The 15067-nt window shown below is 47.0% G+C and overlaps 1 protein-coding gene across 3 annotated transcripts in view; it reads left to right on the top strand.

The window, feature by feature from the left end:
- The first annotated feature begins 8018 nt into the window (after nucleotides 1-8018).
- The window catches only part of SPOP (speckle type BTB/POZ protein), a 63965-nt gene continuing 56916 nt past the window's right edge, over nucleotides 8019-15067 (top strand). The window contains exons 1-6 of one of the 3 annotated variants that reach the window (XM_073572829.1): nucleotides 8019-8157; nucleotides 9153-9240; nucleotides 10161-10291; nucleotides 10397-10518; nucleotides 11971-12122; nucleotides 12210-12337. In XM_073572829.1, the coding sequence (XP_073428930.1) occupies nucleotides 10214-10291; nucleotides 10397-10518; nucleotides 11971-12122; nucleotides 12210-12337 (480 nt within the window). In that variant the 5' untranslated portion in view covers nucleotides 8019-8157; nucleotides 9153-9240; nucleotides 10161-10213. Of the gene's footprint in view, nucleotides 8158-8305; nucleotides 8671-9152; nucleotides 9241-10160; nucleotides 10292-10396; nucleotides 10519-11970; nucleotides 12123-12209; nucleotides 12338-15067 lie in introns of those variants that run through there. The other 2 variants (XM_073572827.1, XM_073572828.1) reach the window with 2 other exon arrangements.

Here is a 15067-nt window from a genome sequence, read left to right on the forward strand (position 1 = left end):
GCGCGCACATCCGCCGGTCGCCTGTACACTCCGTTCGTATGCAGAAGCTGCAGCGATTGCTCCACCTTCCCAACCACCGCCTCATTATCGACATTGCAACAAGGTGGAACTCCACCCTGCACATGGTGGAGCGGCTGTGCGAGCAGAGGCAGGCCATAATGCATTTGTGGGAGGATACACGGCCAGGCACTTTGAGAGCAGACATGGAGTTGACAGGCGTGCAGTGGTCGAAGCTGAAAGACCTTTGTAAAGTCCTTCAGTGTTTTGAGGAATGCACACGGCTGGTAAGCGCAGACGACGCCATCCTAAGCATGAGCATCCCACTTATGCGTCTGCTCATGCAAACTTTGACGCACCTTAAGGAGCAGGCGTCTGCAGCCAATGTTGATGAGGAGGAAGAGGAGGAGGGAATCCTTGATGACATTCAGCCATTGTCTGCTCAGGGACCTCTCCTGGACGAGGTGGAGGAAGAAGAGGAGGAGGAGGAGGAGGATGATGGGGATGATTACTTAGGGGAGGAGGATGCATCTCGTGGGGCAAGTGAAAATGTTGGCGTGGCAAGGTCTGGTACAGGGTTTGTGCGTGACTGGAGGGATGTGGATTTGCCAGAAAGTGCTCCTCCACCCAGCACTCGCAGTGCATCATTGACACCGGGAACATTGGCCCACATGTCAGATTATGCCTTGCGGATCCTAAAAAGGGACCCCCGCATTGCCAAAATGATGAACGATGACGACTACTGGTTGGCCAGCATCCTGGATCCACGCTATAAAGGCAAATTACAAAACATCATGCCACAGGAGAACCTTGACCTAATATTGGCTAATAAACAAGCAACTCTGGTAAATCAGTTGCTTGAGGCATTCCCAGCACACAGCAGCGGTGATGGTTCTCACACGAGCCGTACGGGCCAGGGGCAGCTTGGCAGAGGTGTTCGTGGTGCACACAGCAGAAGTGGCGTTGGAGACAGGGGTTTCATGACAATGTTGTGGACTGATTTTTCAAATACCGCTCACACAACTGGTAATACTGCATCGATGGAAAGTGACAGGAGACAGCAGTTGTCAACTATGGTTACAAACTACTTTTCCTCCCATATCGATGTTCTCCCACACAGGTCATTCCCCTTTGACTATTGGGCCGCTAAACTGGACACCTGGCCTGAATTGGCCCAATATGCCTTACAGGAGCTCGCTTGCCCAGCTGCAAGTGTGCTATCGGAAAGAGTCTTCAGTGCAGCTGGATCAATCCTGACAGAAAAAAGGACCCATCTGTCAACCCAAAATGTGGATGATCTAACCTTCATTAAAATGAACCACGCATGGGTTTCCAAGGATTTTGTCCCACCTTCCCCTGATGACACATAGGGTGACAGAAAAATGGCTTGCTTTGGTCCACCTCTTCCTGGTACTTCACCTATTTCGCCTTTTGCATCAGTTGAATGTCCAACATCAACATATGCCACTTTCTAAAACTCCCTAACTGTGCTGCCTCCCCCCCCATGGCCGGGGTCACCACCTAGCGCACGACACCGTGCGAGTGCCGTTGCCCTGGACAGGTGGGTAGGCCGACTCTTGGGCGCGGGCACTGACACAGGGTCCCTCATAGTGCAATCAAGTGTCTCTGACGGTGGTGGTGCACACCCGCCGTCAGACACACCGCTGTACTATGAGGGGCCCAGTGCCAGTACCGACGCCCACGAGTGGGCCCCCCTTGCTTGGCCAGGGCCCCAGCATTTGCAATCTTTACCTCTCCCTGCTCCTCCACTGTGTAATCTGGGCCGTCAAATCCATACTGTGCCTGACACCGTCTGAGCCTGCCTCCTGATGTATAGACATATATTTTGAATGTGTACGCTATCCATACATGTTATTCGTGGATACGGTACCCCTTCTAACCTTTGTGCAATGACGTGCAATCCATACTGGGCCTAACACCGTCTGAGCCTGCCTCATGCTGTATAGACATATATTTTGAATGTGTACGCTATCCATACATGTTATCCGGGGATACGGTACCCCTTCTAACCTTTGTGCAATGACGTGCAATCCATACTGGGCCTAACACCGTCTGAGCCTGCCTCATGCTGTATAGACATATATTTTGAATGTGTACGCTATCCATACATGTTATCCGTGGATACGGTACCCCTTCTAACCTTTGTGCAATGACGTGCAATCCATACTGGGCCTAACACCGTCTGAGCCTGCCTCATGCTGTATAGACATATATTTTGAATGTGTACGCTATCCATACATGTTATCCGGGGATACGGTACCCCTTCTAACCTTTGTGCAATGACGTGCAATCCATACTGGGCCTAACACCGTCTGAGCCTGCCTCATGCTGTATAGACATATATTTTGAATGTGTACGCTATCCATACATGTTATCCAGGGATACGGTACCCTTTCTAACCTTTGTGCAATGACGTGCAATCCATACTGGGCCTAACACCGTCTGAGCCTGCCTTATGCTGTATAGACATATATTTTGAATGTGTACGCTATCCATACATGTTAGCCGGGGATACGGTACCCCTTCTAACCTTTGTGCAATGACGTGCAATCCATACTGGGCCTAACACCGTCTGAGCCTGCCTCATGCTGTATAGACATATATTTTGAATGTGTACGCTATCCATACATGTTATCCGTGGATACGGTACCCCTTCTAACCTTTGTGCAATGACGTGCAATCCATACTGGGCCTAACACCGTCTGAGCCTGCCTCATGCTGTATAGACATATATTTTGAATGTGTACGCTATCCATACATGTTATCCAGGGATACGGTACCCTTTCTAACCTTTGTGCAATGACGTGCAATCCATACTGGGCCTAACACCGTCTGAGCCTGCCTCAAGCTGTATAGACATATATTTTGAATGTGTACGCTATCCATACATGTTATCCGGGGATACGGTACCCCTTCTAACCTTTGTGCAATGACGTGCAATCCATACTGGGCCTAACACCGTCTGAGCCTGCCTCATGCTGTATAGACATATATTTTGAATGTGTACGCTATCCATACATGTTATCCAGGGATACGGTACCCTTTCTAACCTTTGTGCAATGACGTGCAATCCATACTGGGCCTAACACCGTCTGAGCCTGCCTCATGCTGTATAGACATATATTTTGAATGTGTACGCTATCCATACATGTTATCCGGGGATACGGTACCCCTTCTAACCTTTGTGCAATGACGTGCAATCCATACTGGGCCTAACACCGTCTGAGCCTGCCTCATGCTGTATAGACATATATTTTGAATGTGTACGCTATCCATACATGTTATCCGGGGATACGGTACCCCTTCTAACCTTTGTGCAATGACGTGCAATCCATACTGGGCCTAACACCGTCTGAGCCTGCCTCATGCTGTATAGACATATATTTTGAATGTGTACGCTATCCATACATGTTATCCAGGGATACGGTACCCTTTCTAACCTTTGTGCAATGACGTGCAATCCATACTGGGCCTAACACGTCTGAGCCTGCCTCATGCTGTATAGACATATATTTTGAATGTGTACGCTATCCATACATGTTATCCAGGGATACGGTACCCTTTCTAACCTTTGTGCAATGACGTGCAATCCATACTGGGCCTAACACCGTCTGAGCCTGCCTCATGCTGTATAGACATATATTTTGAATGTGTACGCTATCCATACATGTTATCCGGGGATACGGTACCCCTTCTAACCTTTGTGCAATGACGTGCAATCCATACTGGGCCTAACACCGTCTGAGCCTGCCTCATGCTGTATAGACATATATTTTGAATGTGTACGCTATCCATACATGTTATCCGGGGATACGGTACCCCTTCTAACCTTTGTGCAATGACGTGCAATCCATACTGGGCCTAACACCGTCTGAGCCTGCCTCATGCTGTATAGACATATATTTTGAATGTGTACGCTATCCATACATGTTATCCAGGGATACGGTACCCTTTCTAACCTTTGTGCAATGACGTGCAATCCATACTGGGCCTAACACGTCTGAGCCTGCCTCATGCTGTATAGACATATATTTTGAATGTGTACGCTATCCATACATGTTATCCAGGGATACGGTACCCTTTCTAACCTTTGTGCAATCACGTGCAATCCATACTGGGCCTAACACCGTCTGAGCCTGCCTCATGCTGTATAGACATATATTTTGAATGTGTACGCTATCCATACATGTTATCCGGGGATACGGTGCCCCTTCTAACCTTTGTGCAATGACGTGCAATCCATACTGGGCCTAACACCGTCTGAGCCTGCCTCATGCTGTATAGACATATATTTTGAATGTGTACGCTATCCATACATGTTATCCGGGGATACGGTACCCCTTCTAACCTTTGTGCAATGACGTGCAATCCATACTGGGCCTAACACCGTCTGAGCCTGCCTCATGCTGTATAGACATATATTTTGAATGTGTACGCTATCCATACATGTTATCCAGGGATACGGTACCCTTTCTAACCTTTGTGCAATCACGTGCAATCCATACTGGGCGTGAGAACGGCTGGCGAGCTGTTAAGCAAGCTACAGCACCTGTCCAGACGAGTACAGGGATTCCCTAGCGAGGAGACTTATTTGATTGTTTTCTTTGTTGGGACAGCAATTTTTGGGGAGCACTATACTCTGGAGAATGATAGATGGGGCCCACCATACACTGGAACATTCCAAAGGTGGACATCAGACACTGGAGCAGCATTTACAGGGCCCATTATACACTAGAGCATTAGAAATGGGGCCCATTATGTTTGGAGCATTATTTGGGCCCATAAGACAGTGGAGCTTCATCCATGGGGACCAACATATACTGTAGCATTATGTGGAGCTCATCATATACTGTTTCAAACATTATATGGGACCAATGATTTTGTATAGAGAAATAGATGGGCCTCGTCATGAGATGTAAAAAGTGAGGTATTTTTCATTGTACTATACCGCTATTTCTCTGCCGTATCGGAGCATGATGAGTTGTGGTATGTGTTAAAAGGGGCGCTCTTTCGCCCAGGGCACATGAAAACCTGCAGCCAGCCCTCCCCCCCCACAACTTTAGCCAAATAACCCCCATTTTTCAGTGCGTAACTTGTATTATGAAGTTAATTAAGGTTGACAAGCTTAAGTAAGAAGAATTGATGCTTTTGGCATTCAAATGGGCACTGTAGGTGTGTTTCCTGTCCTCCTCTCACTGCCGACTTTTATTCCCCATTGACTTACATTGGGTTTCGTGTTTCGGGACGACCCCGACTTTTCCCTATAATCGGACGATCTTGCTCGACCCGACTTTTGGAAAAGTCGGGTTTCACGAAACGAAACGCGACCCTAAAAAAGCAAAAGTCGCTCAACTCTACTCATCAGTCCTTCAGCAGTGGCTGACCCGAACAGACATATGTGACAGGAGAACTCATCAGTCCTCCAGCAGTGGCTGACCAGGTCAGACATCTGTGACAGGAGAACTCATCAGTCCTTCGGCAGTGGCTGACCCGAACAGACATATGTGACAGGAGAACTCATCAGTCCTCCAGCAGTGGCTGACCAGGACAGACATATGTGACAGGTGAACTCATCAGTCCTCCAGCAGTGGCTGACCCGAACAGACATCTGTGACAGGAGAACTCATCAGTCCTCCGGCAGTGGCTGACCTGAACAGACAGCTGTGACAGGAGAAATCATCAGTCCTTCGGCAGTAGCTGACCGGAACAGACATATGTGACAGGAGAACTCATCAGTCCTCTGGCAGTGGCTGACCCGAACAGACATATGTGACAGGAGAACTCATCAGTCCTTCGGCAATGGCTGACCCGAACAGACATATGTGACAGGAGAACTCCTCAGTCCTCTGGCAGTGGCTGACCCGAACAGACATGTGACAGGAGAACTCATCAGTCCTCCAGCAGTGGCTGACCCGAACAGACATCTGTGACAGGATAACTCCTCAGTCCTCCGGCAGTGGCTGACGCGAACAGATATCTGTGACAGGAGAACTCATCAGTTCTCCAGCAGTGGCTGACCAGGACAGACATCTGTGACAGGAGAACTCCTCAGTCCTCTGGCAGTGGCTGACCCGAACAGACATCTGTGACAGGATAACTCCTCAGTGCTCTGGCAGTTGCTGACCCGAACAGACATATGTGACAGGAGAACTCATCAGTCCTCCAGCAGTGGCTGACCAGGACAGACACCTGTGACAGGAGAACTCATCAGTCCTCCAGCAGTGACTGACCAGGACAGAAACCTGTGACAGGTGAACTCATCAGTCCTCCGGCAGTGGCTGACCCGAACAGACATCTGTGACAGGATAACTCCTCAGTCCTCCGGCAGTGGCTGACGCGAACAGACATCTGTGACAGGAGAACTCATCAGTCCTCCAGCAGTGGCTGACCAGAACAGACACCTGTGACAGGTGAACTCATCAGTCCTCCGGCAGTGGCTGACCCGAATAGACATATGTGACAGGAGAACTCATCAGTCCTCCGGCAGTGGCTGACCCGAACAGCCATCTGTGACAGGATAACTCCTCAGTCCTCCAGCAGTGGCTGACCAGGACAGACATCTGTGAGAGGATAACTCCACAGTCCTCCAGAAGTGGCTCACCAGGACAGACATCTGTGACAGGAGAACTCCTCAGTCCTCCGGCTGTGGCTGACCAGGTCAGACATCTATGACAGCTCACCAGAAATGACTGGACGAGCCTGTCAGTTTTTCTGCATCAGGCGCGATGCGGCGAAATGTGTAAAAACCGGATCTGGCGCCTGTTGCCACCGGGTCTGTTTTTTTTCCCATAGTTTCATTATTGCGCTGGATGCTTATGCTGCGCGTCCGTTTTTTGCCGGATCCGGTCAAAATTGCCGGTTCGGCGTCTGGAAAAAATGTTGCATGCAACGTTTTTTCCAAACGCCGGACCGGTTTTTCGCACTGCGCATGACCAGAAGACCTTCTCTACCAGGAATATATCCGGCAGAAAAAAGGATCCGGTAGTCCGGTTTTTCGCCGCATTGTGCCGGGACAAAAAAACTGACATGTCAAAGTAGCCTAAGGCTACTTTCACACTTTTTTTGGAATACGGCGCTCTGCGACGAAAACTCTAAAAACCGGATCCGGCGATGTGTCTCGCCGGATCCGTTTTTTCCCGATTGACTTACATTGGCACCGCATGGACACGCGGCGCATCTGGCTTCGGCAAAAAGTGATGGTGCAAAAGTGACGGTGCGGCGTCTGGAAAAAAACATTACATGTAACGTTTTTTGTCTCTCTCTCTCTCTCTCTACAGAGTCCTATTACTTTAAATTTCAGACATTGGTGACGGAAACGGATCCGTTTTTTTAATCTTTGCCGGATTACAACTGACGGCAAAAAGCTGAAGTGTGAAAGTAGCCTTAGGCTACTTTCACACATCAGTTTTTTGCCGTCAGGCAGGATCCGGCTATTTTTAGAAAAAACGGATCCGGCATAAATTTTGGAGAACTGTAGAAACGGATCCGTTTTTTTGCTGGATCCGTCTAGCAGGTTATATCTGTTTCCTGGGGGCTGGCCAATTGGATCTGAGCATGCGCAGACTTAAAAAAACGGATCCGGTGGCTGGATCCGTCTTTTTCTGGATCCGGCGCATTCCGGCGCCCATAGACTTTCATTGTAGCAAAAAGCTGGAAGCGCCGAATCCGGCGCTTTCGGCTTTTTCGCCGGAGACAAAAAACGTTACAGTAGCCGTTTTTTCCAGATGCCGGAATGAGACAAGTAGCCGGATCCGGCAAAAAACGGATGAAACGCAATGCCATCCGGCGCGATCCGGCGCTAATGCAAGTCAATGGGGAAAAACTGGATCCGGCATTGCATTTTGCCGGATCCGGTTTTACAAAAAAAAAGCCGGATCGCGCCTGAAGGCAAAAACTGATGTGTGAAAGAGGCCTTACTCTGGCTCCTTTAAAAAAAATTTTAAAAACCCCTGAGCAGTTGCAGCGCATGCGCAGCTACTCATTGCGGGCCGTCCAGGATGCGCGCTGACGTCACGAGGGTGCTACGTCCCTTCTATTATGTGGTGCTCGCTGTGCGGAGAGCCTTCGTCAGCCGACGGCTTTACTGGTCGCTCACGTTCGGTTTCATAACTAGGATTTTTAACTAAAGCTTGGTTATCGGTAGGTGCCTCCTTATGTCCTCGTATTGCGCATGTGCCGTTTACATCTCCATACGGTGTCACGCATGCGCCTTTAGAGGTCCAACTGCGCAGGCGCGGTTTGCCATCCCCTTGAGCTTGAACTGCGCTTGCGTAGCGTCTACTATTTCCCATATGGAGGAAAGAGCGATGGTCGTATGCGCAGGCGCATTAACGCCTTTCGTCTTACGCTTGCGCAGTGCAGCGCTGCAGGGTTTCTCTCTTGCCAGATAGTGAGCATTCGTTGCTCCCCATATGCTGCTACATTATGAGCTGCCCTGCCTGGTGAGGCTCTAGGGGCTGTTGAGCGGTGGTCACTAGGGGAAGCTGCCTATTACCGGGGTATTGGTACCGCGTAGCTCGAAGAGGAGTGTGTTGGGGCCCCTGGGAACCTGAAAGGGGAGGGGCTACGAACCAGGAACTGACAGCTGCTTAATACATGGAAAGAAGACTTCCTGTGGGTGGTCAGCACTGAGCTAATACTGTCAGGACAGAGGTAGAGTGGCTGAGTGCTGTGTGTGTGTCACTGGTGACAGTATATACCCCTGATGTGTGGTATATAGGGGCGGACGGATGTGGGCATCCCTGCGTGTCGCGTGTGATCGCCGGACCCATTTCCTCCACAATTGTCACTTTCCCTTCCTTATTTTTTCAGTTTCGCCTTTTTATTCTAATTTCTATAATGTTTAATCATCCAAGTTGTTGATCGTTCTGATTGGCGTCCATCATAATCCCTGCAGCGCCTCCTCCTAGTGATAGATCGTCATTTGATGTGTTGGACCATGTCCAGCCCACATGTCCTGCTTGCAAAGTTGCAGGGGTCGGGGTGGGGGGAACGCAGTCAGGGATTGGGGGCACGCAGGCCATTGGTAGGTCGTAACGACACCATTCCTTGCTGTTACAGTGGTGCCTGCGCTCAGTGTGTGGCGCCTGCCTACATCTTAATATGAGATTTACTAACTCTGTTTTGTTTTTTAGGTTACTTTGATCAAAGATTTGGGTTGGAATTTAATCGTCAACAATTGCTTATTTGGCGACTGCTCTGAGTTTTCTACGGTGTTGAAAGGTAAGTTAAAGGGGCTCGTCACCACCTGTGTGTTGGGAGGTGTGAAGCACCAGCAACATTAGGTCTTGCAGGCAGGCAGCGGTTAACAATCCCGTGTCCTGTTCTCATTGGTAGGACAGGTAGATGATACCTGACCGGATGTGAACAAGACCTGCTACTATCTGCCACGTAATCCCCACCTCGTGCATCGAAATACAGAAGTGAGGGGTAAAGGACAGCCCTGCTTAATGTTAGGTGTAAGGGGGCTAAATACTTGAGGTGCTGAATCACCTAATGATGCCTTGAATGGAGGAACTGTGCCTCAGCGCTGCACCCCTTCATTTGAGAGGTTCGAAGGGTTCATGTGTATCAGGAGGTGTGGGGCAACATCACACATATTCATTAGAACACGACAGATGCAAGCTAGACGGCCCGTCACTGGCCCCACTCTCCTCCCAGTATAGAAGTGAGCACAGCCGAATGACCCCTTTAAGATCATGGCGTTTAATGCACTCTGTTGTTTGCCTTCACTTCTTCTGTGAAGAGATGACTAAACATGACAATCCTCCGCAGAGCATTACAACACCTTCATCAATGGTGGTTGCTACTCCAGAGGAGAACCCAATGGCAGGAGTTCTGTATACTTTTAGGTACACGTCACGGACATTGTGTTGCACCCCGCTTTTCCACATTATGTGCTGAAAGATGGCACATGTCCAATAGCAGCCCTATCCACTGACCTTCCTGACGTGTGGTGCCTATCATCTACCAATGTGGAAATGAGAGGTGCACTACAACCCCTTTAAGGCCTCTGTATTACTGCACAGTGTGTTCTGGTATACAGAAAGAAATATCCCCCATAACGTGTGCCGTATCCCAAGTCTGTAGAAAACCGATTTATGGCCACATGGATTAGCCCTAAAGATTCTTTGTTTCCTCAGGAGAAGGCCCTTCGGGCTCCTTCCTCCGCTTCACAAACGCCTTCAAGCTGGCGATGTCGCGAGTTCCAAGTCCCCCTCCCCCGGCTGAGATGTCCAGTGGTCCCGTGGCTGAAAGCTGGTGTTATACTCAGGTGAGTTACCGTACCTTCTTCTACCAACCATTTAATGAAAAGTGTCTCAGACTGCGGATCCACAGTCTAAGGATGGTAATTGTCCTCTTGTATTTCTCACCGCAGATAAAAGTTGTGAAGTTTTCATACATGTGGACAATCAATAATTTCAGCTTCTGCCGGGAGGAGATGGGCGAGGTGATAAAAAGCTCCACGTTCTCATCCGGAGCTAATGATAAATTAAAATGGTAAGAGCACGGCTTTTTTTGCATTTTTGAAGATTCTGCAGTAACGGACATCCAGGAATTCCATAAATTACCATTCCTTAAATGATCTTTTAAGCGGGCAGCATGGTGGCTCTGTGATCAGCGTTTTTGCCTTGCAGAACTGGGTTCAAATCCCACCAGGGTGAACATCTACAAGGAGTTTGGGTGGGTTTCCTCCGGGTTCTCCGGTTTCCTCCAACTCTCCATAGTCATACTGATAGGGAATCTAGATTGTGAGCCCCAATGGGGACTGCAGTGATGATGCCTGTAAAGCGCTGCGGAATTTATAGCTCTATAAAAGCAGACATAATGTAAAATTATCTGTATCACTGATGGAAAAAAAGGAGCTTTTTAGTGTTAGTGTATGAAACAATTATGGGATTCATGCTCTCTTGGGTCTCTCCTATTACATCCTGAGGGGTAGATGTATGGATATATATGCTGAGTGGCAGTGAGATCCATTTCTTTATCCAGATGCGCATACTTGTCACTCATGCTGTGCCCATGTAATCGAGAGGGGGACAGTGACTGTCATGTAACCCTCTGATCCCCGCCTTTTAACTCCTGTGAATCCTGCAATCACAAGGGAGTGATGGAGTGAGGTGCACTTTGGTCACATTACATGAAATACCAATAATGTATACGAGGTCCATATCTACAAATAACTTTTAGTCCCAAAATCTTGAATAAGATGCCTGTGTCTGGTATCGTCATGATTGTAGAATAAAATTATAGAATCTTTTTTAATATTTAAATAACCAGTGTAAGCCATAAAAATAGAAAAAAAAACATGCAGCAGAACTGCATTCCTCTAAGTTGAAGAGTAACTGAACCTTTCTAATGTTCTTTCATATTGTAAGCAGATCAGTGGTGGTCCAGATCCTTAGACCCCCTCTGATCACTCAATCTCCCTCCTTTCTATTTAAGTGCCCAGCTCAGGAGGCATTTAGCCCATGCTTACTATAGATGGTACTCTGTGCTGTGAGTGCGTCCGGGCAGGAGCTGTTGCTGCTGCCTCCTGAACTGCATCCCTTTTTGATGTTTTTTGGCAATAGGTGGGGGTTCTCAGGCCCCCGACCATTATCGATCTGCTTGTAGTTAAGCCAAAGAAATTAGCATAAATGTTACAAATGTTTAGTTACTTTTTAAAATGATGTTCTCACCCATATATTCCCCACAAAAATGGCATACAACTACGGAGATATCAAACAGCTGGAATGCAAAAAGAAGAAGATAGAAAAATTATTCTGGTTCTCAAGTCCAAATTGGTCCAGTCTACAAGGGGGGGGAGTTAAAGGGATTTTCTGGAGTTTAAGACAGCACTCGGGTATGATTATTGGTGGTCAGGCCAAGGTACCCCGCTTGTTGTATTAAATATAGATTACTTATTAATGTTCCTTGAAGTATGTTAACGTTGTCTCCTCTTATTTACAGGTGCCTACGAGTCAATCCGAAAGGTTTGGATGAAGAAAGTAAGGACTATTTATCGCTCTATCTGCTTCTAGTCAGTTGTCCAAAGAGTGAAGTGCGCGCCAAATTTAAATTTTCCATCCTCAATGCTAAAGGAGAAGAGACCAAGGCAATGGGTATGTGATTTTGATGTCCTCTCCCTTTTCTCCTTGTCATTCTGCCCGCACCTTGATGTGACCATACTGTCATGTGTTCTCTTCCAGAGAGTCAGCGGGCGTACCGCTTTGTCCAGGGGAAGGACTGGGGTTTTAAGAAGTTTATTCGTAGAGATTTCTTGCTTGACGAAGCCAATGGTTTGCTCCCTGATGACAAATTGACGCTATTTTGCGAGGTATGAAATTGTGCTAAGCACGGACCCTTAAAGGGAATCTTTCAGCAGGTTTCTGCATTGCAGTCTGAAGACAGCAGGAGATGGAGGCGGAAACCTTATAATCCAGGGATGTGTCACTTGTCAAAGTGTGTGCTCCTGTATACTAACTGTGAAGGATTTATCTCTGAGAGATTAACATTGCCAGAGTAGTCCGACTCCGCCCCCTCGTGATAAGTAACTCACTGTCTATGGACTCTGTACACAGAGAACCTGGTGTGGGCGGGGTTAGCTTCCTCAGCTCTGCTTTATTCTAAATCTAAAAGCTCTGTGTGAGAACTGCTGCACCCAGTAATCTAAGTGGTACATCGTTGGATTCAACTTCTCTTTGACTACATCCGGCTGCTCTCAGATGAGGTATCAAAATCCTGCTGACAGATTTCCCTTTAAAGGGAATCTGTCACCCCTTTTTAGTGATGTCATGTAAAGATGTCACCCAATTGTGCGTCCCATAAGGATTCTTTTAGGATTTTTTATTCCCCCCGACCCCGCACCTTTGATGCAAAAATACCTTTGTTATGTTGGTGAAGAGGTATGCAAATCGCTGCGGTGCGGTCCGGTCCAATGGGCGTGGCTTAGTCGGCTTCCCCCCCCTCCTCGGCTTGCTGAGTGTAATCTTCATCTGTGAATATCACAGATAATGTCGTTTGCCGCGCTTGCGCATTCAAAGAGGCCTCTGGTGCTGCGCAGTATTCTTTGCCCAACTGTGGGCGAAGCATATAAGCGGTACTGCACGTGCGCCGGAATTTTCCAGCACGGTCTATGCCCCGGAAGTCTTCACATGCAGGACACACTTCTGAGGCATAGACCACGCTGGAAAATTCCAGCGCATGTGCAGTACCGCTTATATGCTTCGCCCACAGTTGGGCAAAGCATACTGCGCAGGCGCCAGAGGCCTCTTTAAATGCGCAAGCGCTGCAAATAACATCTGTGATATTCACAGATGAAGATTACGCTCAGCAAGCCGAGGAAGGGGGGAGAGAAGCTGACTAAGCCACACCCATCGGACCAGACCGCGGCGATTTGCATACCTCTTCACCAACATAACAAAGGTATTTTTGCATCAAAGGTGCGGGGTCGTGGAGAATAAAAAATCCTAAAAGAATCCTTATGGGGCGCACAAATGGGTGATATCTTTAGATGATATCACTAAAAAGGGGTGACAGATTCCCTTTAAATGGAGGATACTTTCAGTTAAACGGGAGTGAAGTCTGTAATATAGTGGGAGCACATCAAGTGATTCCTCATTTTGTGTATAGTGTCACTACAGGAGAATTGAGCAACAGGTTCCCCCCTCAGACTAACAGCTTGGGGTTCTCAAAATAAGGGCCACCCAATATGTGCATACTGTCAAGACACTTTTCTAATAAGGGATTGTCTGAAGTGAATAACCTCTTTTAAGGGTTCTTCATTTTATGCAAATGTTACTTAAAGGGTGACCCTCATTTTAATTTTAAAAAACAATAGTACATGTGAAAATAAGAAACTTTATTTTATATATTATCAGAGAAATCCGCTTCTTTCTCCCTCTGCATTAACTATTCAATCTCAAAATTCTCAATGGATGGCTATATCTATTTTCGGTGAATAGAGATTTTCCTTCTACTTAGATGACAGTTAAATATTCAGAATTGAGAGTCCTCAGTGGTTGATACCTTTTAATGGCTAACTGCAAGGATGGTAACACATTGGAAGCTTTCCAGACTACTCAGGTCTCTTCATCAGGCATAGAATAAAGCAAAATCTGAAGAATCACATATTTATACACAACACAGCACAGATATTATTTCTGTGCTGTGTTGTGTATAAATATGTGATTCTTCAGATTTTGTATTAGTGCAGCCTGATGAAGGGACCTGAGTAGTCTCGAAAGCTTGCAATGTGTTACCATCCTTGCAGTTAGCCATTAAAAGGTATCAACCACCGAGGACTCTCAATTCTGAATATTTTTATATCTACTGGCTAACACGATACAAAGATATATATCTTTCCTGTATCGTAGATGACAGCTGGTATTTATAAATTTCTATGCAGAACTGTAATCATCGTCTCAGGAGAACTGGCAGCAGAATGTGTTTGCCTATAGCTCCTTCTCCCTGCTCTCCATAGACTTTAATAAGCACCAACTGTCATCTCCTATCTCAGTAATGGGAAGTTCTGTCTTCACTTAATACAGATTTTACCCTTGAATGATCAGTCGTGGCATTGAAAGAAGCAGATTTCTCTGAGATACATGAAAATAAGAAACTTTTTAATATGTACTATTGATTTATGAAATACAAATTAAAACTATAGATCTTCTTTTAAGCATTGTAAAAGAAACTCAATCTAATATATTTTGTCTTTTGATCCTTTGGCCTTCTCAAGATCTCTGCTGTTACTTAAGAGTAAATTTTGTGTTTAGACTCAGAAGCTGAAAACTGTGTGTATAATGTCTGCAAAAATGTATCTCCTGTCCTGATGGTTACAATGTCCTGGCTCTTTAACTCTCAGATGAATGCCTAGATTAGATACAATTGTATTTAAAGGATCATTCCGAAGATAGTAAGCTAATAACTCTATGGGACTGCTGGAGAAAGCTGAGGACAGCGCTCCTCTATCTGTCAGGTTCATAGACCATGAATGAAGCGGCGGTCGAGCATGTGCACTATAGACGGGACTCGGTAGAGGATCATTGAAGGTCCCAACGATCAG

The sequence above is a fragment of the Dendrobates tinctorius genome, unplaced genomic scaffold (assembly GCF_039654945.1).
Source record: "Dendrobates tinctorius isolate UK_male_01 unplaced genomic scaffold, ASM3965494v1 ptg000032l, whole genome shotgun sequence".
Taxonomy (NCBI): domain Eukaryota; kingdom Metazoa; phylum Chordata; class Amphibia; order Anura; family Dendrobatidae; genus Dendrobates; species Dendrobates tinctorius.